Below are 26,183 nucleotides of genomic sequence, written 5' to 3'. Positions count from 1 at the left end.
ACACTCCCGTTGACTTCAGCAGGCTTTGGATGAGGCCCTAAGAGTCCTTATAACCTGCAAATTTCACAGGGATCAATACCGTACACTCTGCTCTTCAATATCTGAGATCTTGGAGAAGCTTTGAGCTGACATGGGCTGTGTTAGCAACAATGCACTCTCTTAGGTGGAAAGCTGTTCAAAGCAGGGCCTGCATCTTTATGCACGTACATGTATATGAAGAGTCTACCACACTGTAGGAACCACCACAATAATAATGGTAATATAAACATGTACGTTTATATTTCTTTCTCAGAAAATGCAACCATTGCCGTTACTAACATGTCTACAAGAGATTAGCACCTGGATGAAGAACAACTGGCTTGAACTGAACCCAAGTATGACTGAGCTGAGGCAGGTGGAAATGCTTCAAGAAGCTAGCCAGGACATTCAGTTCTCCCTTTATTAAAGGCATTTGCACTCTAATTGACAATGTAAAAGTCTTGGGGTTTTAGTGGATCCGTCACTAGTTCCGGAATACCCAGGTAACAACAATGGCAGGAATTGCCTTCTGCCACCTCCACCTTGTCAGGACACTATGCCTTTCATCTCAGATTTCACTGCAGTGAACTATGTACGTGCTCCTTGCCACCAGGAGGAACTATTGTATTTTGCTGTTCATGAAGCTGAAGATATAAGCAATACAGTAAATACAACTGGTAATACAGTAAATACAACTGCTGCAGCCCATTTCCATAGCAAGGAAAACCACCAAGGACACATCATATCAGTACCCCACTGGCTCCCTATTTGCTTCTGGTGCTTATTTAAGCCTTGATATTAATCTTTAAGGCCCTCAATGGGTTGGGCTCTGGTTACATCTGAGACTGCCCTTCCATTTGTGGCCCACCAGCTTTGCTCTTCTGGGAAAAGACTGCTAACAGCATCCACTGTGAAGCTCTCAAAAGCTGGAGATAAGAGATTCTTGATCAAGGACTCTTGACAATGAAACAACTTACTAGAGAAAACAAAGGCAGATTCCCATAGCTGACCACTTTCAGAGCACATTGCAAGACCTATTTTTGTAAAAGCCTTTTTGCAATAACCAAAAGGCACCCAAATAAAATACTGTACATAAAACAGTAAACAAAATGTCTCTCCTGGAAAGCCAGGAGAAGGGCAAAGGTCACTGTGGATAACTATGGGATTCTTACCATATTTGGTGCATAGAAATCATGGGGATATATACCCCTGACATAACTTACAGAGATTGTATTACATAGCAGCATCCAGGGCCGGTGCTACCATTAAGGCAATCTAGGTGGTTGCCTAGGGCGCCAAGATTTGAGGGCACCAAAAAGTGGTGCCCCCAATTTTTTTTTACAGCGTTCCTGGGCTGGGATGCTGGCAGCGCTCTGACACGTGCAGCTCAAACTCCCTCTCCCAGTGCAGCAGCCGCTCCACTTCTCCCGCCTCCCAGGCTTGCGGTGCCAATCAGCTGTTTGGAAAAGCAAGCCTGGAGGGGAGGAAAATTAGAGCGGGGGCGGCGTGCTCGGGGAGGAGGCAGAGCAGAGATGAGCTGGGGTGGGGAGCTGCCGCACGGCTCCCTGGGGGTGGGGGGTGCCTCAGGGGGGGAGCTGCCGCAGGGCTGTGGGGGGGGGGGAGGAGGAGGGGTGCAAGGTAGAAGTTTCGCCTAGGGCGCGAAATTTCCTTACACCGGCCCTGGCAGCATCCTGGCAAAGTTTGTGATCCAGCCAATGATCTCCTTAGCCTTCCATTCTATACAAGCCTATAGGAAAGAAATAAAAAGTTAGCCATTCTCAGAATCCCAGGGCAAACAATCTGCACCTCTGTGATGAAAATGTCTCCCTAGCTCTAAGGGCAAACATGAGTTTGTATATAATTTCCTATTAAAGCTCCAAGTGGATTACAACATGCACAGCTATTTATTACCTTCCACTTTTCAAACTAGCTAAGGGGGTGGTACATGACTTTGGGCCCAATCCTACATTTTTTTAATGCAGGTAAAATTTCCATTGATTACAGATGGAATTTTGCCTGAGCAAAGATGGAAGAGTCAGGTCCTTTCACAAGAATGTATGTGCTTTAGAGTGAGAAGAGATTCTGTGTGTGTCACTCTGGGTCCACACCAAGCTATTTTTTAGTTGCCTTTTTGGAGCACTTCCAGTACAACATATTTTTTCCTATATTGGCCTGAGGTGAGTGTCAGGGGTATCGATGCTTTTTTTGCGGAGAATAAATACTTACAACTTCTTCAGAGTGAAAAACTCTACAACTAAAAGCTACTCATTGTACAGAGCATAGAACAAACCAGGCCCCTGCACTCAGGGGCTTGCAATCATTGAACCTGACCAATAAAAAGACTCCCACTAAATGTAAAGGGCTTTGTAGGTGGCCAGTAGACCCCCCCACTTCGGCAAATGGAGCTGCAAATCTCTGTACTTACGTATAAACCTATAGACTCAATAAGGCTCTGAAAAAAAGCAAAAAGGGACCATATATGAAGAACCAATTGTAGGATCAGGGCCTAAGTACATATTGTTTACTATGGGTGGGGTGGGGTGGGGGGGGAACTAACCCATTAGATACCAACCAAATACAAGTCATACAGCATTTCAGGAGAACCACAAAATGGAGAAGTACCAACCTTGCAGAGCAACCAACAGAGTTCTTCGAGCCATTGTCCAGTTGTGAGAAAGTTCATTTTTTTAAAAAAAAGAACAAAAAATTATGCTTGAGACTCTTTGGAAACAGGCTCCCCCTACAGCTCCTGTAAAACCTGGCTGCTAAGCCTTCTTTCTGAATTAAGCAGCATGCACAGTCCAGCAGAAAACCACAGCCACATGTCTTTTTGCTGTTTATACTGCAGGTACATTACAACATGATCTAGATCTACATTCTTGCTCTGCCTTTTATACTGTTTGCTTTCTTCTCAGAGCTACCCAGCTGGTCAGTTAATTAGCTCATCAGGTTCCCTACAGGTGCAAGTGCTCCTTTGTACCCTTCCAAACAAACTACTTAAGTTCCTCCTACTCTAATTACACCCAGTGCTGGCTTCCAAAGGACTCAGTCCATAACTGCTAACTGCACCCTATCACATGAATTTATCAAAACTAGTTGCTATAGCTGGTGGGTTGGGCTCCATTAACTCAGGGTGTTGAGTCTGTGTTTCAGAAGTTTTCCATGTTCCATACCTTACCACGACAGTATGAGTTAAGAATTAGGTATCACTTGCACACAACCCAACATTTTTGAAAAGTGCAAAGGCATTTTTTCACATGCTTGACTTGTACATGTGTGCAAGCAAGGGATATGCAGATACATATAGCTCTGTGCACACATAACCCTAAGTTGCTTACGCATGGCAGGAAATAGGGCTATAAACCCCACTACATTTATTTCAGTATCTCCTTTAATATCACTGCTCATTACAAATGTCCCAGCTGGGCTTCTCATGGGCACAGGGATCCACACTAGTGGATCACAGAACAGGATCAAGGCCTAAGATAGGAAAAGAGTTTTTCCCTTTATAACTAGATCATTCCTCTGCCGCCACTGTGGTTTGTGAAACCATAAATATGGCTTTTATCATAGAGGACTATGATGCCACACACACACACTCACCGCTGGTGGGCTGGCGCCTGGCGAGCAGGGATCCGGCCAGCAGCAGGACCCACAAGTACTGATGGCGGGGGAGACAGCAAATATGAGACAGTTTGCCCACTTTTAAGAAAAAGTCAGGACATCTGCAGGGAGGGCTTAAATATGGGACTGTCCCTTTAAAAACAGGACATCTGGTCACCCTAGGTTATGATAACACTGGTCTACAATTTTTGAGAAGTCATCTGCTTCAGAGATAAAATGTGCTATTTATTATGTATTTTGATGTGCTGAATTCAAATATGACAATTAAAACATTGGGGGAGGGATAGCTCAGTGGTTTGAGCATTGGCTTGCTAAACCCAGGGTTGTGAGTTCAATCCTTGAAGGGGCCACTTGGTAATTTGGGGCAAAATCAGTACTTGGTCCTGCTAGTGAAGGCAGGGGGCTGGACTCGATGACCTTTTAAGACTCGTCTTCGATGAATCAATGAACAGTCTCCACTCATCTGGATCGTGAACGATGTTGATGGCTGCCATCACACCATCGATGTTGTTGCAGGCTACAAGATCACCTTCCATGAAGAAGAATGGGACAAGATCCTTCTGACGGTCACGGAACATGGAAACCCTAACATCAATACATTAGAAGCAAGAGGAAGACCAAAGACAGGGTAGGCCCACTGCTTAGTGAAGAGGGAGAAACAGTAACAGGAAACTTGGAAATGGCAGAGATGCTTAATGACTTCTTTGTTTCGGTCTTCACCGAGAAGTCTGAAGGAATGCCTAACATAGTGAATACTAATGGGAAGGGGGTAGGTTTAGCGGATAAAATAAAAAAAGAACAAGTTAAAAATCACTTAGAAAAGTTAGATGCCTGCAAGTCACCCGGGCCTGATGAAATGCATCCTAGAATACTCAAGGAGCTAATAGAGGAGGTATCTGAGCCTCTAGCTATTATCTTTGGAAAGTCATGGGAGATGGGAGAGATTCCAGAAGACTGGAAAAGGGCAAATATAGTGCCCATCTATAAAAAGGGAAATAAAAACAACCCAGGAAACTACAGACCAGTTAGTTTAACTTCTGTGCCAGGGAAGATAATGGAGCAAGTAATTAAGGAAATCATCTGCAAACACTTGGAAGGTGGTAAGGTGATGGGGAACAGCCAGCATGGATTTGTGAAGAACAAATCGTGTCAAACCAATCTGATAGCTTTCTTTGATAGGATAACGAGCCTTGTGGATAAGGGTGAAGCGGTGGATGTGGTATACCTAGACTTTAGTAAGGCATTTGATACGGTCTCGCATGATATTCTTATCGATAAACTAGGCAAATACAATTTAGATGGGGCTACTATAAGGTGGGTGCATAACTGGCTGGATAACCGTACTCAGAGAGTTGTTATTAATGGTTCCCAATCCTGCTGGAAAGGCGTAACGAGTGGGGTACCGCAGGGGTCTGTTTTGGGACCGGCTCTGTTCAATATCTTCATCAACGACTTAGATATTGGCATAGAAAGTACGCTTATTAAGTTTGCGGATGATACCAAACTGGGAGGGATTGCAACTACTTTGGAGGACAGGGTCATAATTCAAAATGATCTGGACAAATTGGAGAAATGGTCTGAGTTAAACAGGATGAAGTTTAACAAAGACAAATGCAAAGTGCTCCACTTAGGAAGGAAAAATCAATTTCACACATACAGAATGGGAAAAGACTCTAGGTAGGAGTACGGCAGAAAGGGATCTAGGGGTTATAGTGGACCACAAGCTAAATATGAGTCAACAGTGTGATGCTGTTGCAAAAAAAGCAAACATGATTCTGGGATGTATTAACAGGTGAGCAAGACACGAGAAGTCATTCTTCCGCTCTACTCTGCTCTGGTTAGGCCTCAGCTGGAGTATTGTGTCCAGTTCTGGGCGCCGCATTTTAAAAAAGATGTGGAGAAATTGGAAAGGGTCCAAAGAAGAGCAACAAGAATGATTAAAGGTCTTGAGAACATGACCTATGAAGGAAGGCTGAAAGAATTGGGTTTGTTTAGTTTGGAAAAGAGAAGACTGAGAGGGGACATGATAGCAGTTTACAGGTATCTAAAAGGGTGTCATAAGGAGGAGGGAGAGAACTTGTTCACCTTAGCCTCTAAGGATAGAACCAGAAACAATGGGTTTAAACTGCAGCAAGGGAGGTTTAGGTTGGACATTAGGAAAAAGTTCCTAACTGTCAGGGTGGTTAAACACTGGAACAAATTGCCTAGGGAGGTTGTGGAATCTCCGTCTCTGGAGATATTTAAGAGTAGGTTAGATAAATGTCTATCAGGGATGGTCTAGACAGTATTTGGTCCTGCCATGCGGGCAGGGGACTGGACTCGATGACCTCTCGAGGTCCCTTCCAGTCCTATAATCTATGAATCTATGAATCACCTGCCAGGAGATTCCACTGCTGTAGTCTGGAGCCCAACAGCTCTGCCTTACTCTTGGATAGTTCCAAATCCCTGACAAGGTCATTCAGTTCACCTTGTGTTATGAGGTGTGATTCAGAGGAGGAGGATGGGAGAAAATGTGGGTCCTGTGACATTGATGGTTCAGGACCAGAAGTTTCATCCTTTTCCTCTTCCTTGTCTGACTCAAGTGAGAATGATTCTGGTGCATCAGGAACCGGCAGTCCTTCTCCGTGGGGTACTGGGCGTATAGCTGATGGAATGTTTGGATAATGCACAGTCCATTTTTTCTTCTTTGACACACCTTTCCCAACTGGAGGCACCATGCAGAAGTAACAATTGCTGGTATGATCTGTTGGCTCTCTCCAAATCATTGGCACTGCAAAAGGCATAGATTTCCTTTTCCGGTTCAACCACTGGCAAAGATTTGTTGCACAAGTGTTGCAGCATATGTGTGGGGCCCACCTCTTGTCCTGATCTCCAATTTTGCAGCCAAAATAAAGGTGATAGGCTTTCTTAACCATAGTGGTTATATTGCGCTTTTGTGATGCAAAAGTCACTTCACCACAAACATAGCAGAAGTTATCTGCACTGTTCACACAAGTACGAGGCATCTCCGCTCACCTTGGCTAAACAGAAATGTGTCCCTTTGCAAAATCAAACACTGACAAAAAAGAGAGCACGACACTGTATGATTTCTAGAGCTGATATAGGGCAATTTGTTCAGCAGAGTGATGTAAGCTTCGTTATGATTGCATCATCCATGACTGCTAGGAATAACATGATGCAATTCATATCATATATGACGCAATACCAGCTTCAGATTGCATCATTCATTGTTTTGCCTAAAAAGCAAGTACTGTCCAAACCCAGTCATAGATTTATTCCTAGATCCAGTCAAAGATGTATTTTAGTCATTTCTGGTTTCAATTGAGATCCCTTCCCTTTATAACTCACTTATCCTCCGCCATTCCCAACTCAAGGGTCGTATATACTGACCCAATAGCATATCTTGAAAACTAGAGCCAATCAACAATTGTAAGCATCATTTTCATTCTCAGTGACCCAGAATTAGTAAAGTTTGACTACATTTATTTCAGAAGCATTTTGGCTGTAGAGCAGTGATAACATTTGAAAAGGAACAGAAAGTTATGTGTGGGAATACAAATTGTTACATTCATATAGAAAAATTCAAAGAAACATAAAATGATCTTTCTGGAAAGCTGCTACACTGCAGCATAACACTAACACACACAAAAGCAGAACAAATAGCAAGCTGCTGCCTAAGGCAGAGACACAACACAACCCACCTTGCTCCTGGCTGGCTCTTTGCAGACTGCACACTGAGGACCCTGATCACATGGCTTCCCTCAAAGTCTACAGACCTACAATTTAAAGATATAGGTATAATTTTACCACAATTTTCAGTACACCACACAAATGTGTAACTAAGTATGTAGATAATTTCAGACAACCAACAAACACAAATGTGGCCTGTGATCAGGTGATAAGACAAATACAACAGCACACAACAAATGTTTTAACAGCCACGATACCAAAAATAGCATTTAAACAAAAGAGAACGCTCAGTGATACTTTTTAGTTCAAAGTAGAGGTGCAACCACTTGCCTTCATACAAGTTATTACTCAGAAAAAAATATAAAGGAAACTTAGAAAATAAAGATCCAGTTTGCCAAGTTTACTAGGCTTTGTGATTAAATCCAGAATACTGATTCACACCTGCCTGGGTAGCATTTGTAAGGGGCCCACTTAAAACAAACAAACAAACAAATAAACACTCTACTCACACCAGTGCAGTCTGTAAACTTGCTGCTTTTCTCAACCACATAACACAGAGTGGAAAAAAACTTCCACTTACAAACCAGGAAGTAAGAGAGGGGTGGAATATGGCTCCAAACCATAATACTGTGGGCAATTTAGTTAACCCCTTTACTGCAGTAGCTGCCCTGATTTCCCCTACTGTATCAAACTGCTGGTACCCTTTAGTGTCTGTAGCAGATGTTATGTTCTAAATACAGGACATGGAGCTATGGATGCCCGGATTCTAATCCTAGCAGTGACATCCTTTATGTAGTTGGACGAGGTACTCAATACACATTCTGTTTCAGTTTTCCCAGTTGTAAAATGGGGACAATAAACAGAGCACCCACCTCACAGGACTGAAGGTTGTATAAGATTTGTAAAGCACTTTGAAGAACTCCAAAATACTATTAAAGCATTGTTACAATAGAGAACTCCATTTAGCCATTAAGGCCCAGTTCCCCAAAGTTCAGTTTATGGCAGAGTTTTATATATTTTGCTTAAAGTATATCCCTTAAGTGCTGAATTTCCTGGCTTTTATAGGTCGAAGTCAGACTCATGCTATGAGTTACAAGCAGGGTTGTGGAGGGTTTGGGGGCAGAGCTTAACCGAAATAATAGTGTGCCACCATTATAGAAGGTGGATCCCATTATAGAAGAGTTTGCACAAAGAGAAACATTCCATTTGTCATGTCAGATTGGTACAGCAAGGTACTAAATATGGTGTTTTGTGTTAACTGTATTAGTAGCATGTGATGAACTCTCCTAACCCCTCTGAGCAAGTGCATTTATCAGTGCTGTAGTAAGACCTGTAAAACAAATTGTAAGTAACTCTTGTTTTGTACCTATTGGTAGATTACATGATATTGCTGCCAAACAAGCCTCACAAGCTGCCATACCAGCTGGAGATACTTCTGTTTAGTATAATATAAGTGTGATTCTGAACAGCTTTTATAGTTATGACTAATTCAGTGTAGCTTCATTGTAAATTAAAGAATTGGGACAGCCAATAGTATAGCTATTAAATGAATGAAATGGCTGTGGGACTGTCAAAATTTCTCCCTCAACCTACATTTAAAAAGACAATCTGAGCTACAGAGGTCTCCTGTCAGAAATAAAGTCAATAATATATTACATTCAAACATGGCTGCTTTGGTATTCTTGCAGGACAAACCCGAGCAAAACAAAACAGTAAAAGCCTCTGAACAAGACATCATGATGTATATTTTAATGTATTTTAAAAACACACCCTTCGTTACTTCTCTGGGCATTTGTACTATGACTAAAGAAATCAAAATGTAGTTGATTTCAGTTAACTTGACAAAAGAACTAACTCTGCAATTAAATAAAATGCCCCCCATCAAGCCAAAGTCTGTCCAAACAGATGGGCTTTGCAATGAGATTGAAGGTCAACAGGTTCTGGTGCTGTTGGTACAAATTTTCTCAGTAATTGCCACAGTTTATAACCCTTCTTAGCTACTTCTCTGTAACAAGACTATACATAGCTTATAAGGAATGGAACCTATAGCAAAGTGTCTAGCCAGGAAAACTGAGAACATAATTAGCTCCTCTTAAATAAAAGATTTTGTTGGCCCTCATTGGGACAGGGTTAATAAGAAGGTTTAGCTCACCTGTGGGCTGTTTCAACTTTGCCTGCAATTATAAAAACATCATTTAGGAGCTTAGGGCAGAGGCATTTTGCAAGGAGTTTATTTTCCCTCTTATCTTTTTCCTTCTAGAGGTTTTGTCCCAGAGGCTGAAAGAAGAGGAGGTATTTCCTTGGGACTTGCTGCCTGTGGGCGGGGGGGATGTGGGAATTGATTTAGGCTGGTTAAATCTCCAAGAGAGTTTCCTGTCTGTTTGGAACTCTCTCCTGTTATTTCATTAAATGTTCAAGTATTATTTATGGTGCAACACTTCTGTGAGGTTTAAAGGCCTATTATGTGTAACACGTTATTTTGCACAAACACACTCTTCTGTATGGAATACTCTTGGCTTAGGACTGCTTAATAGACACCCAAACCATAGAGATATAAGAAGGAAAATCAAATCTGAGCCCTGTTGAAGTTCAGTGGAGGGGAGGTTGGATTTGAATTCCCAAATATTAATCCCAGGTCAGATTCTATACTGAGTAGGATCTGCTTTCAACTTCTGTATCAGATGAGGCCTGACAATGGGTATGTCTACACTACGGGATTAATCCGAATTTATATAATTCGAATTTGGGAAACAGATTGTATAAAGTCGAATGTATGCGGCCACACTAAGCACATTAATTCGGCGGTGTGCGTCCAAGTACCGGGGCTAGCGTCGATTTCTGGAGCGTTGCACTGTGGGTAGCTATCCCATAGCTATCCCATAGTTCCCGCAGTCTCCCGCGCCCATTGGAATTCTGGGTTGAGATCCCAGTGCCTGATGGGACAAAAAACATTGTCGCAGGTGGTTCTGGGTACAGCCTCACCCCTCCCTCCCTCCCTGCATGAAAGCAACGGACGGCAGACAACCATTTCGCGCCTTTTTTCCTGGGTGAACACTGCAGACTCTATACCATGGCAAGCATGGAGCCCGCTCAGCTCAAGACAGCAGTCATGAATATTGTAAACACCTCGCGCGTTCTCGTGGAGTTTATGCTGAGCCAGGACCAGAAAAACGAGGCAAGGAGGCAGCGGCGGCGGCAGCGCAGCGACAAGCGTGATGAGGACATGGACACGGACACAGAATTCTGTCAAACCGCGGGCCCCGGTGCTTTGGAGATCATGTTGTTAATGGGGCAGGTTCTATCCATGGAACGCCGATTCTGGGCAAGGGAAACAAGCACAGACTGGTGGGACCGCATAATGTTGCAGTTGTGGGATGATTCCCAGTGGCTGCGGAACTTTCGCATGCGTAAGGGCACTTTCATGGAACTTTGTGACTTGCTGTCCCCTGCCCTGAAACGCCAGAATACCAAGATGAGAGCAGCCCTCACAGTTGAGAAGCGCGTGGCGATAGCCCTGTGGAAGCTTGCAACGCCAGACAGCTACCGGTCAGTCGGGAATCAATTTGGAGTGGGCAAATCTACTGTGGGGGCTGCTGTGATGCAAGTAGCCAAAGCAATCACTCAGGTGCTGCTACGAAAGGTAGTGACTCTGGGAAATGTGCAGGCCATAGTGGATGGCTTTGCTGCAATGGGATTCCCTAACTGTGGTGGGGCGATAGATGGAACCCATATCCCTATCTTGGCACCGGAGCACCAGGGTACCCAGTACATAAACCGCAAGGGGTACTTTTCAATGGTGCTGCAAGCACTTGTGGATCACAAGGGACGTTTCACCAACATCAACGTGGGCTGGCCGGGAAGGGTTCATGACGCGCGTGTCTTCAGGAACACTACTCTGTTTAAAGGGCTGCAGCAAGGGACTTACTTTCCGGACCACAAAATAACCGTTGGGGATGTTGAAATGCCAATAGTTATTCTTGGGGACCCAGCCTACCCCTTAATGCCATGGCTCATGAAGCCATACACAGGCAGCCTGGACAGGAGTCAGGAGCTGTTCCACTACAGGCTGAGCAAGTGCAGAATGGTGGTAGAATGTGCATTTGGCCGTTTAAAAGGTCGCTGGCATTCATTATTGACTCGCTCAGACCTCAGCCAAACCAATCTCCCCATTGTTATTTCTGCTTGCTGCGTGCTCCACAATCTCTGTGAAAGTAAGGGGGAGACCTTTATGGCGGGGTGGGAGGCTGAGGCAAATCGCCTGGCTGCTGATTACGCGCAGCCAGACACCAGGGCGATTAGAAGAGCACACCAGGAAGCGCTGTGCATCAGAGAAGCTTTGAAAACCAGTTTCATGACTGGCCAGGCTACAGTGTGAAATATCTGTTTGTTTCTCCTTCATGAAAACCCGCCCCCTTTATTGACTCATTCTCTGTAAGGAACCCACCCTCCCCCTTCCCCCAGCTTGCTTTCAAACCAAATAAAGTCACTATCATTTAAAAATCATTTATTCTTTATTAATAGATTATAAAAAGAGGGAGGGAACCCGGGTGGGGTTTGGGAGGAGGATCGGTGGGAAGGAAAAGGCCACTAAAAAAAGGTTAAAAAAATGACAGCCTTTTCTTGGGCTGTCCACTGGGGTGGAATGGGAAGGTGTACGGAGCCTCCCCCCCCCCCCCCCCCCGCGTTCTTACACGTCTGGGTGAGGAGGATATGGAACATGGGGAGGGGGGTACAGGGGCTGTAGCGGCACTCTGTTTTCCTGCAGCCGTTCCTGAAGCTCCACCAGACGCCGGAGCATGTCTGTTTGCTCACGCAGCAGCCCCAGCGTTGCATCCTGCCTCCTCTGATCTTCCTGCCGCCACCTCTCATCTCGAGCGTCCCTCCTGTCCTCACGTTGGTCCCTCCTGTCCTCACGTTCACTGGCTTCTTTCTTATACTTTGAAACCGTGTCCTTCCACTCATTCAGATGAGCTCTGTCACTGCGGGTGGATTCCATGATTTCTGCGAACATCTCGTCTCGCGTCTTCTTTCTCCGACGCCTGATCTGTGATAGCCTTCGGGACGGAGGAGGGAGGCTTGAAGAATTTGCAGCTGCTGTAGGGAGGGGAAAAAAGAGAGAATTTTGCAGAACAATACATTTTGCAGAAGAGGAGGTTACTCACCCTGTGCAGTAACTGACGTTCTTCGAGATGAGTGTCCCTGTGGGTGCTCCACTACAGGTGCTGGTGCGTCCCTGCGCCTTCGCCCGGAGATTTTTACAGCAGTGCTCATAGCGGCCACGCATGCTCAGAATCTGCCCCCCGCTGTGACTCTAGGGTAATAGAACGCATGCGTGGCCGGTCTCCTCAGTTCCTTCTCTACCACGGAGGCCCCCCAACTCCGAAGTAGAGGGGAGGAGGGTGGGTAGTGGAGCACCCACAGGGACACTCATCTCGAAGAACGTCAGTTACTGCACAGGGTGAGTAACCTCCTCTTCTTCTTCGAGAGATGTCCCTGTGGGTGCTCCACTACAGGTGACTGAAAAGCAGTGTATCTTAAGGAGGTAGGGACTTCGGATCTGGTAGGAACGCCGTCGAGAGTACCGCCCTGCCCAAGCGTATGTCAGATAAAGGGCCTTGAATAAGGGCATAGTGTTTAGCAAAAGTATGGTCAGATGACCAAGTGGCTGCTTTACAAATGTCAGCCAAGGGGACTTTGCGTAAGAACGCGATGGAGGCAGCCAGAGATCTAGTGGAGTGTGTTCTAATGCCATCTGGAGGTGCAACCCCTTTCATCTGATAGCACAGTCGGATGCACTGGGAGATCCAGTTCGAGAGTCTCTGGGTAGAAATAGGCATGCCCTTGGAGCGCTCTGCAATAGAGACAAAAAGTCTAGAGGAGTTTCTAAAGGGTTTGGTTCTATCCAAATAGAATGACAAGGCTCTGCGAACATCTAGTGTATGCATTGAGGCTTCAAAGGAGTTTGCATGTGGTTTCGGGAAAAAAGTCGGGAGGTGTATGGGTTCATTAATATGGAATGATGAGTGTACCTTCGGAAGAAATTTGGGATGCAATCTGAGGGTAACCTTGTCTTTAAAAAATATCGTATATGGTGGATGAGCCATGAGAGCTGCCATTTCTCCTGCCCGTCTGGCAGAAGTAATTGCCACTAGAAACGCAGTTTTCATGGAGAGGTGTAAAAGGGAGCACGTGGCTAGGGGTTCGAAGGGTTGTGGAGTTAGGGCAGACAGTACCAGATGAAGGTCCCAGGGGGTGGTTGGTTGTTTAATGTCTGGATATAAGGTTTGTAGGCCCTTGAGGAAACGCTTCGTAGTAGCGTGAGCAAAGACAGACATATCATCAATTCTGTCGTGGAAAGTTGTAATAGCAGCTAAATGGACCCTGATGGAGCTGAAAGAAAGGCCGGCTCGCTTAAGGCCCAAGAGATAGTCCAATATAAGCGGAAGAGGTACCGAGGTAGGAGAAAGGTGTTTGGCAGAACACCAATGTGTGAATCGTTTCCACTTTTGAAGATAGGTCTTGCGAGTAGATTGCGTTCTGCTATGTAGGAGCACCTCCTGAACCTGTTCGGAGCAATCTAATTCGCGTTGGGAGAACCACGTAGGAACCAGGCCTTGAGGTGAAGCATGGACAGGTTGGGGTGGAGAAAACGACCGTGCTGTTGAGATAGAAGGTTCGGAATAAGCGGCAGGGAGACTGGTGGTTGGATTGACATTCTGGTGAGAAAGGGAAACCATGGTTGTCTGGGCCACGATGGGGCAATGAGGATCACCTTGGCTCGATCCGTTCGTATTTTTATCAGGACCCTGTTGAGAACTGGTATCGGGGGAAACGCATAGAATAGGCTTCGGTGCCATGAGATCATGAATGCGTCCCCCAGGGAACGTTTGCCCAGTCCTGCTCTGGAGCAGAAATTGAGACATTTCTTGTTCTTTGCAGTTGCAAAGAGGTCTATTGTAGGGTAGCCCCAGATGCTGAATACCTCGTGAATGGTTTTGTCGTCTATCTCCCACTCGTGGTCCCATGGGAAGCGTCTGCTCAGTTCGTCCGCTGTGGTGTTCATGATCCCGGGAAGATAAGCAGCTGATACCCGGATGTTGTTCAGAATGCACCAATTCCAGAGCTTCATCGCCTCTGTGCACAGCGAATGGGAACGAGCTCCGCCCTGCCTGTTTACGTAAAACATGCAAGCAATGTTGTCCGTCATTATGCGTACGTGGTGATGTTTGATTAGTGGCAGGAAGTGACGGCACGCGTTGCGAATGGCTCGAAGTTCTAGTACATTTATGTGCAGGGAGGTCTCGGTTGGTGACCATAGTCCCTGTACTGTGTGATGAGACATATGTGCACCCCACCCTGTCATAGATGCATCGGTGGTCAGAATGCGTGATGGAGCCTGTTGAAGAAACGGGACTCCAGAACAAAGGTTGGAGTGGACGGTCCACCAACGTAGCGAGCTTTTGACTGGAGTAGGCAGGGAGAGAGTCTTGTTCAAAGAATGCACATTCGGTTTGTAAACCGTTGCCAACCACGCTTGGAAGCACCTCATGTGCAGGCGTGCATTCTGGACGACAAAAGTGCACGAGGCCATGTGACCTAGTAGTTGTAGGCAGTCTCGGGCAGTTACCTGAGGGCTGTTGCGAATAGTTGTGGTCAGTTGTTTTATGGAATTGTAGCGATCGGGTGGGAGCGATGCCAGCCCGGTCCGAGAGTCGAGGTCTGCGCCTATGAACTGAAGGTGCTGGGTGGGGCATAATGTGGATTTGTCTCTGTTTATTTGTAGGCCGAGAGAAAGAAAACACTCGACTGTGAGTCGTGTGAACCGGAGCGCCTCGTCGAATGTTGAAGCTTTGAGGAGGCAATCGTCGAGGTACGGAAATATTATTACCCCTTGTCTCCTGAGGTAAGCAGTGACTACAGCTAGAAGTTTGGAAAAAGCACGGGGGGCTGTAGATAGTCCGAAGGGGAGTACCCTGTATTGGAAATGTGTGGAACCAAGGGTAAACCGGAGGAAACGTCTGTGGGCCGGATGTATAGTGACGTGGAAATAGGCATCTTGTAGGTCGAGGGCAGAAAACCAGTCGCCCTGCTCCAGCGCTGGGATTATGGTATTGAGGGTCACCATCTTGAACTTTTGTTTTTTGATGAATCTGTTGAGCCGCCTGAGATCGAGGATTGGTCGCCATCCCCCATTTTTCTTCTCCGTTAAGAAATAATGGGAGTAAAAACCCTTCCCTCTGTGTTGCTCTGGCACGACTTCTACTGCTCCCAGATGAAGGAGATGTTGCACTTCTTGGAGGAGTAGCTGCTCGTGAGAAGGGTCCCTGAAGAGGGACGGGGAGGGTGGGTGGGTGGGAGGTAAGGAGAGGAACGGGATGACGTATCCAATTGTAACTACCTCTAAGACCCATTTGTCGGAGGTAATGCTCCTCCATTGTTGGAAAAAAGGTCGTAGGCGGTGTCCAAAGATTGGTGTGTCGGCTGGAGTGAGGGCATTGCTTTCTAAACCCTCGACCAAGTTTTCAAATCTGCCTATTAGCTGATGGGGGTTGAGGCGCCCCTGTAGAGTTTGGGCGACGTCGCTGGAATCTTGGTCGTGGACGTTGCGGCTGTTGCTGTTCCTGCGGTCTATGGGAAGGTTGTGTAAATGCGGGATAACGTGGCCGGTGGTATGGTTGGTATCGATATTGTCGTCTCCTTGCCGTAGGTGTCTGGAGACCTAAAGACCGGAGGGTTGTTCTGGAGTCTTTCATTGAATGAAGCACTTCATTCGTGTTAGAAGCAAAAAGTTTGTCCCCGTCGAAGGGAAGATCTTCAATCGTGTTCTGAACTTCTCGAGGAAAAAAGGAAGAGGAGAGCCATGAGCCCCGTCGCATGACTATCGCTGTAGCGGTAGATCTTGCCGCTGTGTTGGCTACATCGAGGGCTGCTTGGAGAGCGGTGCGTGAAATGGCTTGGCCCTCAGAAACTATAGCTCTGAACTGTTGTTTTCTTTGTTCTGGAATGTCATCAATAAAGTCCATTAAATTATTATAGTTTTTATGGTCGTATTTTGCCAGGACTGCGGTATAATTAGCTATGCGAAATTGGAGGGTGGAGGATGCATAGATCTTGCGACCAAACAGGTCCAGTCGTTTGCTATCCTTGTTAGGTGGGGCAGAACGAGAATACTGTTGTCTAGCCCTCTGGTTCGCAGCGTCTACTACCAATGAGTTTGGTGCTGGGTGAGTAAAAAGGAATTCAGAGTCCTTTGGAGAAATAAAATACTTCTTATCCGCTTGCTTGCAGGTAGGTAGGCTTGTCGCTGGAGTCTGCCAGATGGACTTAGCAGGTTCTAAAAGGGCTGCGTTAATTGGAAGTGCCACTCTGGAGGAAGAAGGGGGCTGTAGGATGTTCGTCAGCTCATGCTGTTGTTCGGGAACCACTTCCAGGTTAATGTTCAGGGCACTAGCAACTCTCTTAAAGAGGTCCTGGAATTTTGTATATTCATCAGAGGGAGTGGGGGGAAGGGGAAGTAACGCTTCCTCCGGCGCTAACTCCGGGTCTGTTGGACCGGGAGAAGGGCTAGGTTTATCCTGGGAACGTGGCTGTGTTGCCAGGCGTCTCGTGTCACTAGCGTATGTATTAGGAGACGGCACTGGATCAGTGTTGCGCCTGGTCGAATGGCCACGGGGCATGTGTTCCCGAGGGTATGATGCCCATGGTGTCCAGTATTGCCATGGTGGTGGGTAGGGCATTGATGGTGCCATCCAGGGGTTCATCCCCCAAGGGGCATGGTCCTGAGAGTGGGATGAGATAGTATTTCCATAGCCCTTACTGCTCTGGGTCCGGGGCTGGGAATCATGATATGGGGAAAAAACTCCCTGTGGATCTGCTTCCTCCTCACTGGAGGAAAACTGCTCAGATCCTGACTCAGGCATTGCCACAGAATATGCGTTCATGAGCGGAGACTGCAAGGTAGGTGACACTAGAAGATCAGCTGTCTGGGTAAAATGTGTGAAAGCAGCTGCTGCAGGAGATGAAAGCTGAGCCGATAGAGGCTGCTGCACAAGAGCATTCCTGCGATCGGGGCTTCTGGCTGTGATCTGAGTGTCAGAATGCCCCGCAGGCGTCGGTGCCGCTGTCGGAGCCGGGCGAGAAAAGTCGGGCTGCCCCGGGTGCGGTGTGCCGAGGAATGTCGGCACCGTCTCATTCGCGGTGCCGAACGGTGCCGTCACTGAGGCAGGCAACTGGAAGCCTGATGCCTCGGCACCGGAGCTTCTCGGCGGCGCTGAAGCCTCCCGCGGCTTTTGCGCTGTTCCGGAGGAGCCTGCCTCATGAAAAGTGCTGAGGCGAGGGATCACAGGCAGAGAGATCGTTGATCTGCCTGGAGAAATTGTATGCCTCCTAGCCCTGCCTGGTGAGGAAAAATGCCCCTTCTTCGTAGACTTCTTTATCTTTTTTGAGGGGGGGGGGGGGCTGTGTCGGGTAGCGGAGCCGGCTTCAATGCCTGGGTCTGAAACTGACCCGATAGATTTTTGAAGCAGGAGCAGTTTCAGTTTAAGCTCTCTGTCTTTGCGTGCCCTGGAGCTGAGTTTAGAGCAGTGGGCACATTTTTGGGGAATGTGACCTTCCCCCAAACATTTTATACATTTTGAGTGCCCGTCCGATGATGGGATAGCCTCCTTACAAGTAGCGCAGCGCTTGAAACCGGTGGAGCCCGGCATAGCCGCGGCTGACAGGAAAATTTTTTTTTTTTTTTTTTTTTTTTTTTTTTTAGGTAAACTGGGTAAGTAACTATTTGACCAGAAAAAACTGACAGAAAAATGGTTTCTAAAGGATAATTAAGGGAATAGTGAAGGAATCTCTAATGAGCCTGCTGAGCTCCGTCTCAGGCCGGGGACGGTTGAGAAGGAACTGAGGAGACCGGCCACGCATGCGTTCTATTACCCTAGAGTCACAGCGGGGGGCAGATTCTGAGCATGCGTGGCCGCTATGAGCACTGCTGTAAAAATCTCCGGGCGAAGGCGCAGGGACGCACCAGCACCTGTAGTGGAGCACCCACAGGGACATCTCTCGAAGAAGAACAATGCTTATACTCTTTCACGGTGACCAACACTATTCACATTACATAGCACATGTGATTTCTGTGCAAGGTCACATTTTGCCTCTTAATACTGAGTGCCTGTGGCTTTGCTGCTAGAGATCACAGGTCCAGGCAACAGAATTTGGCTTGCATGTGGCCATGGTAAGCCACTGTCTTTCGGCTTCTGCACTCTCCTTTCCCACATACCAAGCAAAGCCCATTGAGTGCTGCGGTTTTTCTGTTAACATTCAGCAGCAGCAGAAAACAAACTAACCCCCCCCATCCAATTCTCTGGATGATCGCTTTATACCTCCTCCCACCGCGTGGCTGGTATCAGGGAAGATCCCTGCAGGAACCAAACTAACCCCCCTGCTCCCCCCCTCCCGCCATGAATTCTCTGGGATGATCGCTGTACCCTTCCCCCCACTGCGTGGCTGGTAACAGGGAAGATCCCTGCTAGCCAAACTCGAAAAGCTCAGGGCCAATTTCCCCCCCTGCGCTTGGCTAACTGCAGGGAAGGATTTCTTTTCAGCCACAGGCAAACAGCCCAGTAGGAATGGCCACCTCTGTCCCCTTAATTAAGTTCCCGTATTTCAACCAGGTTACCGTGAGCGATATCACTCTCCTGAGGATTACACAGCAAGATAAAGAACGGATGTTGCTTGAATGCCAGCAAACACCGGGACCATACGCTGCCAGGCTTTGTCAGGCAATGATACCAGATTACTTGCTGCAAGCATGGCATAGTCAAGTGTCCTACCATGGAGGACAGAATAAGGCTGCACTGCCCAGAAACCTTGTGGCAAGGCTTTTGGGGTACCTACAGGAGTGCTTCATGGAGATGTCCCTGGAGGATTTCCGCTCCATCCCCAGACACGTTAACAGACTTTTCCAGTAGCTGAACTGTCCGCGAATGCATCCCAAGTCCTCAGGGCAAAGTAATCATTAAAAAACGCTTGCTTTTAAAACAAGTTTTATATTTTAAAAGGTAAACTCACCTGAGGTCCCTTCCATGGGGTCATGGTCTTGGATACTGGCTTGAGAGGGTTGGGAGGGTACTTCAGTCAGGCTGAGAAAAAGATCCTGGCTGTTGGGGAGAACGGAGTGCTGGGTACTCTCTGCAAACTCCTCCTCCTCCTCCTCCTCTTCCCCATCCACAGAATCCTCAGGTGTAGCTGATGAGACTATCCCCGACCCGGAATCCATGGTCACGGGTGGGGTAGTGGTGGCGGCCCCCCCTAGAATTGCATACAGCTCAGCGTAGAAGCGGCATGTCCGCGGCTCTGACCCGGAGTGACCGTTTGCCTCCTTTGTTTTTTGATAGGCTTGCCTGAGCTCCTTGACTTTCACGCGGCACTGATCTGAGTCCCTATTGTGGCCTCTCTCCATCATGCCCTTGGAGATTTTTTCAAAAGTTTTGGCATTTCGTCTTTTAGAACGAAGTTCTGCTAGCACTGAATCCTCTCCCCATATAGCGATCAGATCCAGTACCTCCCGTACGGTCCATGCTGGTGCTCTTTTTCGATTATCGGCCTGCATGGTTACCTGTGCTGATGAGCTATCTGTGGTCACCTGTGCTCTCCACGCTGGGCAAACAGGAAATTAAATTCAAATATTCCCGGGGCTTTTCCTGTCTACCTGGCCAGTGCATCCGAGTTCAGATTGCTGTCCAGAGCGGTCACAATGGTGCACTGTGGGATAGCTCCCGGAGGCCAATACCATCGAATTGCGGCCACACTAACCCTAATTCGAAATGCTAAAATCGATTTTGGCGCTACTCCGCTCGTCGGGGTGGAGTACAGAAATCGATTTAAAGAGCCCTTTATTTCGAATTAAATGGCGTCGTTGTGTGGACGGGTGCAGGGTTAATTCGAATTAAGGCTGCTAAATCCGAATTAAAGTCGTAGTGTAGACCAGGCCAATGGTTCTTATGAGATTTCAGCCAAGATGATAGAATCTTGTTAGCTTGAAACCCTCAGATCCCTACTTTGTACTGAGTATTCTACCCCAAACACAATCCCGATACAACTATCACCACTTTGATTTATTTCTATTAGCACTATTGAAGGCTTAATTCTGTTCTTTGTTACTCTGCTGTCAATCTCAAATAACTCCCTTAAAACCAATGGAGTTACTCCAAATTTAAAACAGCATAACTTCAAAGCTTTTCCTCTGGACAGAGTGTAACTGAGAGCAGAATTTGGCTCTAAATCTGGTATATGCACATTTTCATGTATCCCCTTTAGCAATTGCTGAGCCTTATCTGCTTTTTATTCTTTGCTTATATTTTTCTGAGCTTTTGTTTGTCTCTCTCTCTCTCTCTCTCTCTCTCCTGGAGTCTTCCAAAGTTTCTGTTTGAATAAGCAGCACCAATATTTTGATACTTATCCAAGTTACGTGAATGTCTTGTTCTCAGTGAAATTATGTGATTGCTCTTATTTTGTTCCAGCTAATTCATTTATCTCTGCTTTCATCCTCCCTTTCTCTCTCTCTCTCTCCTCCACCCCCTTTTTAGGGCCATTTACTCACTGTATACAGAACAAATCCCTAAACCTTTAAAAAATATTCCACCTTTTCTGATCAATTCATATTAGGTAAGAGAGAAAAATCAAAAGAGATTGTAATCAACTGAGACCACTCTCTCCCAGGGATTTGGAACTCCACTTATTAACCCAAACCTTTAGTCTGGTCTGCAAGACATGGGAGCAAACAATCCCCAACCAGCTTCCCTTTAACACCTGAAAGGAACCTTCGCTCTACCCAATATTTCCTTTTTAAGCACCTCGTCACCAGCTTTGCCACAAGAAACCCAAGGATCTCCCACCCTTAACTTAGATGCGGTTGGAGATGGGGAGGAGTGTAGGGTGCATTGGAGGACAGGGAAGGAACTCAGCAGAGGTGAGAGAAGTTCATCTTCTTGCTAACTGTATGAAGAACCTGTCTCTGTATAGCTATTGTGATAGCTGGGAAATGGTGGGCTTAGGCCCTCCCCATCAACCACTGAGCCCAGGTTACAAATGATTTCTTGGGACAACAAATGAGAAAACAGGAATGCAAGTGAGGATCAAAGGTTAAAAATCAGCGATCCAGAAGAGGACACTGAACAGAGAATCCTGGACAGCACCTGCTGGTCCTCAAAGTCTTGTCGGTGTCTAGAAAACCTTTGAAACTATACATGGATTGTAACCAACTCCAATTGATTACCCCATGACCTTTTTCTAAAAAAAAATTCTGAAATTAAGCTTTAGAGATAAATGTTGTGGAATCTTGCACACCGGCTCTCTACAAATGTACACACACATCCACTAGAAATTATAACAGGGACTGATGCTATTTTAAAGAACCATTTTCCCCGGTAGCACCAGTGCAAGTGTGCAATGAAGCAGAGATTCCTAGAAAAATGAAAAGCTATCTGTGCTGCTTTAGCAAAATTAATCGTTTATGTAGCAACATGCTTTAGCAAATCAGAAATTGGATATACTGAATCTGTTAAGGATTAGTTGCCTGAAAGGAAAGTAAGTCTGCTCTTACTGGAAACCCTTTCATTTTAAGTCATTAGAGTTTGCAGACCCCGACATATACTTCACCTTCTCTGTAACTCTCCCCTGGAACGAAGCATTTATGGCTGTGATGAATGTAGCCTCAATTGCTGTTTGTTGCAAAATTTCCTCCAGTAGAGTTATTATTCAGTTTTCAATACTTTTTTTTTCTTCTGAACCCTTTGGTCTCCCCCATGGATTGATCACAAACAATTAGATACTCATATTTGATTCCTGATTCTGAAATTCAAGCAGATCCCCGTTTGACTCATTTAATTGTTTCTGTGATGTGAGGGCTCCGGTGAGGGTCTTAGGGAGACCTACCCCAGCTGTATCATACTGTGTCCAAACCCATATTAAAATATCCCAGTTGTAGGTAAGGTGTCAAGCTTGCATTCTGCTAACATTCATGCGCATATAATTCAATCCCCCAAATGATCATGGATGGTGAAAACCAAAGGGGAAAAATCACAAATTAAGTGAATTAATTTGAGCAAATACTCAATGAAAATTGATGCTTGTATTAGCCCAGCTGTTTAATAGATTTACTTGATGTGTATCCAGAGGCACGAAACTGTGAAAAATAGCCCTAATTCCTTTTAATTTTATACATTATTGGGGCTAGTGGATTTTTCATTATCAGGAAGACATCTTATAAGACAATGTGCAATTTCTGGTTTGCAGGGATAGTATGACTGCCTGGAGTGTGTACAGGAATTTGAGATAGGGTGACCAGATGTCCCAATTTTATAGGGACAATCCTGATTTTGGGGTCTTTCTTCCATAGGCTCCTATTTCCCTCCAACCCCGTCCCAATTTTTCACATTTGCTGTCTGGTCACCCTAATTTGAGATATATTTGTGATGTCTGTTTAAAAATGTGAAATCACTAAATCTCTCTCCATGTCATCTTGCTGACAAATGTCACTATATTTTGTTCAGCTGTGGCTGAAGCTATACCACTTAAGAGTCCATAGGTGATTTTAGGGGAAAAAGCAACTGTGTTTCTATCAGGGTTGCCAACCCTCCAGCAGAGCCGGCTCTAGCGTTTTTGCTGCCCCAAGCACAAAATAAATCAATAACTAAATAAAAAATCCGCGATCGCGATCGGCAGCTGGTCCTTCGCTCCCAAAGGGAGTGATGGCCCCGCCGCCGAATTGCCGCCGAACAGTCGGACATGCCGCCCTCCTTTTCATTGGCCGCCCCAGGCACCTGCTTGCTACACTGGTGCCTGGAGCCGGCCCTGCCCTCCAGGAATCAAACATTAATCTTTAATTAAAGATTATGTCAAGGGATGAAACCTCCAGGAATACATCCAGCCAAAATTGGCAACCATAATATCTTGATAAAAGCATCCGATAGAGAGAATATTCAAGCTTCTCCAGATCTCTGTGTCCCAAACTCTTGAGCAGAAATGCAAATGTCAACATACTCAAGTTAGAAAGCAATCTATCGTGAACATTCCCAGCAAAATCCATTTCCTGCAAAATCTGAGAGTTGCAAATATGGATCTGAGTCTTGAAATCCTCCCCTCTCCTGTAAAGTTTGGATAGATTCAGATCTAAAATTTTGTTTCTTGAGGGCAAAATGAGTTCATGTCTATAATTAACTCTTTCACAGATGGCATTTAAACTTCCAGTTTTATAAAAAGATAACAAAATAATCAATTCTCATTCTCTCTCTCTCTCTCTTTCCCATCTCACTCACAAGAAATTTACCCCTGATTCCAGCAATGCTAACAGAGAAGCAAGGGATGTTTTATGCCCAGTTTTGCCAATGAGAAACTTGTGCATTATACTGAAACAGAGCTTGGGAAAACCCATCTGGCAAGCAAGCTTGGGAGCCTACAAAGAGCTTAATTAAAGTCAATGGAGAGTTCTTTTAAAAAAGGTGGTGTTGAGGGAGTGGAGAATATTAATCATTTTTTGTTCTGGTTTGATTTGCACAATGAAACAACTCAATCTCCAAGTACACAGAGACTGGCAGCTTTCAGGCATGCTTTCATCCCAAGCCCATAGTGTCATGTACCAATGAGTTCTCAAGATCTGTTGCTTTTTCGGAGGGACCTGAGAGAGAAAACCTCATGATCTGCAGATCTTCCTCCCAAGTGAACAAAGTTGGGTGCAACCCTGCATTGTATAAAGCAAATAACTAAATAAATACCCAAATGATCCAGGGTTGTTTCTTATTTCTTATGAAAGCCTAGACAGCCCATTTCAAACATCAAGGTGTGTACAGACAGCACAACCAAACTAAAACCAGGAGAGGCAGGTTTCCTCTCTAAATCATAACAAATAGTTGGTGGAAAGGGTGTGTGATAATTATGAAGAACCAAGTAATGGAATCACATTCTTTGTGTCATTTCATGTGAACAATTTTCAGCTTGCTACAAGTCGTTTAAAATGTCTTTATATACGATCCATTTTTATTCTCCCTGGACCTGAATTGGGAGATTATTTCACTTTCTGATGCAATGATAATTTGTAACACAACATACAATCATTTTTCACATCATGCCAGTCTTCCCAACCTACACTTCATATTTCACACACCTACTCATGCTGCCCCATCTTTCCAAGCCCCCCTCATTTGAGTGAAACACCCAGATCCTGAAATCAGTGCCTTAGAAATGTGCACAAGAACATGTTCCTTGGCAGTGTGACTCACTACCGTGTTTTAGCCTCATTAGTAGGCAAGGCAGATGCCCAGCTACAGATGCTGTCTGCAGCATATACATTTTTATATAACACCTCGTTATTTATATATAAAAAAGGCTTGCCTTGGGAACAGGGCATTAATTATTGGTTGAACAATAGTAAGTAAGATTCTCCTGTACTTACAAGTGCCTTGTTTATTTTAAGCTTACTGTGTGGTTTTCTTTTTTAATTTTGTCATGAATTATGCTTAGTTAGAAGAAAGTAAACCCCCTTTGGGATCTTTTCCCCTGAATGCAGTGCATATTCCAAAATGTCAATGACAGAGCCTCTTACAATGTAGCAGATGACAGTTTGCATACTTTAATCAAGCTAGAAAGTTTTAATTATACTGCTGGAGGCATCCTATTAACATTTATTTTCTTTAATAAGGACTTGGTGTGGGAGATTTAAAAAAAAAAAAAAAGGTATTGCCTGTAGTTCATAGAAAAGGAAAAGGAGGGAGTTCTTGGCATCTTAAACACTACCAAATCTGAACATGATCGCTATGAAACAAAGATATAATTTGTTTCCCTCAATGGCAAAGAGGAGAAAATCATGTGCTTCCTAGTGTTAATTATAATCCATTTGGACATTGTAACTGCTCTGACAATAGTAGGACCTTTAAATACAATTCTCCTCCCTACCCATTTCCCCTTCTCTTGCTTGCTGGCATTCAGTACTGGGAATGGGTGGCCCCATGCAGTTGAGAACAGTGCACCTGAACAAATACAGTTGTATGAACAGCATGCTTGCTTGGCCTATTTAAGCTCACCTTGAACAATGACAAGGCAGGGGATTTTAGTATGGGAACTGGAGCATCAAATATGAGGCCTCCTCAGATGCTTGCTTTGGGAAAGAAAGAGAACATTACAAAATGATTTCACTTTGTAGTTCCTCTTGGTCTTTGAAACAGATTCAAAAAAAGAGAGCAGAAGGGCTTGTCTGTCATCTGGTTCAGATAGATATTTTTGCCCCAATTAAAGGGTATCAAAACTTCTGAAAGAAATTTAATTTAGATTTAAATAAAGTCCTGGTGTCACCATTTCACCTGTAACCTCAGATACTTTTGAAATATATTTCATGATATGAAATTATAAAGGTGACTAGTGAGTTTAAATGAGAACTTTTGCAACTGGGGCCCTGCCCACTTGTAGGCCTTATACTCTAGATTGCTTAGTATTTTTTGTAAGAGTAGGTCAGTTAGCCCCAGTGTGCCATATTTCAAATCAGGTACATTCTGCCTCTGTAAAATTTCTTCTGCAGTCTGAGTCAGATACATTATTTTTCACTCTCCAACTTGAAAGCATTATTTGTGTAGTGCTACTGAAAAAAGATAACTGTTCTATCTCTGCTCTAGTGGTGGCAAGGGAGAGTGAAACGATTCCTAGACAATCTATAAAGTGTTTTGGGTTCTTGTTGTGTGAAAGGTGCTATATAAATATTGTTAAATGTATATCACAAAGTAAAGTGAATGGTTCAGTTTCACTGCAGTATTAACTGCAGGATAGATAGGATGATCAGATGGTTAAGGACTGGGACTCCAGAGATCTGA

General features: G+C 45.2%; 1 protein-coding gene and 1 long non-coding RNA gene across 2 annotated transcripts; both read right to left on the bottom strand.

Moving 5' to 3' along the window:
- Nucleotides 1-313: 313 nt before the first annotated feature.
- LOC135973305 (uncharacterized) lies at nucleotides 314-3,029 on the bottom strand. The gene is made up of 3 exons (XR_010590112.1): nucleotides 2,645-3,029; nucleotides 1,692-1,765; nucleotides 314-662 (listed from the first exon to the last, which is right to left on the bottom strand). It is a non-coding gene; the product is annotated as an uncharacterized LOC135973305 (long non-coding RNA).
- Nucleotides 3,030-11,824: 8,795 nt separating this feature from the next.
- LOC135973163 (myb/SANT-like DNA-binding domain-containing protein 2) lies at nucleotides 11,825-20,311 on the bottom strand. Its single transcript, XM_065554905.1, has 2 exons — nucleotides 19,396-20,311; nucleotides 11,825-12,426 (listed from the first exon to the last, which is right to left on the bottom strand). Exons 1-2 carry the CDS (start codon nucleotides 19,934-19,936, stop codon nucleotides 12,020-12,022), a joined length of 948 nt encoding a protein of 315 aa, XP_065410977.1. The 5' UTR covers nucleotides 19,937-20,311; the 3' UTR covers nucleotides 11,825-12,019.
- Nucleotides 20,312-26,183: the final 5,872 nt, after the last annotated feature.

This window comes from Chrysemys picta, chromosome 8 (assembly GCF_011386835.1).
Source record: "Chrysemys picta bellii isolate R12L10 chromosome 8, ASM1138683v2, whole genome shotgun sequence".
Lineage (NCBI taxonomy): Eukaryota > Metazoa > Chordata > Testudines > Emydidae > Chrysemys > Chrysemys picta.
Note: the sequence above shows the minus strand (reverse complement) of the source record. Positions and strands in the feature narration are given on the sequence as shown.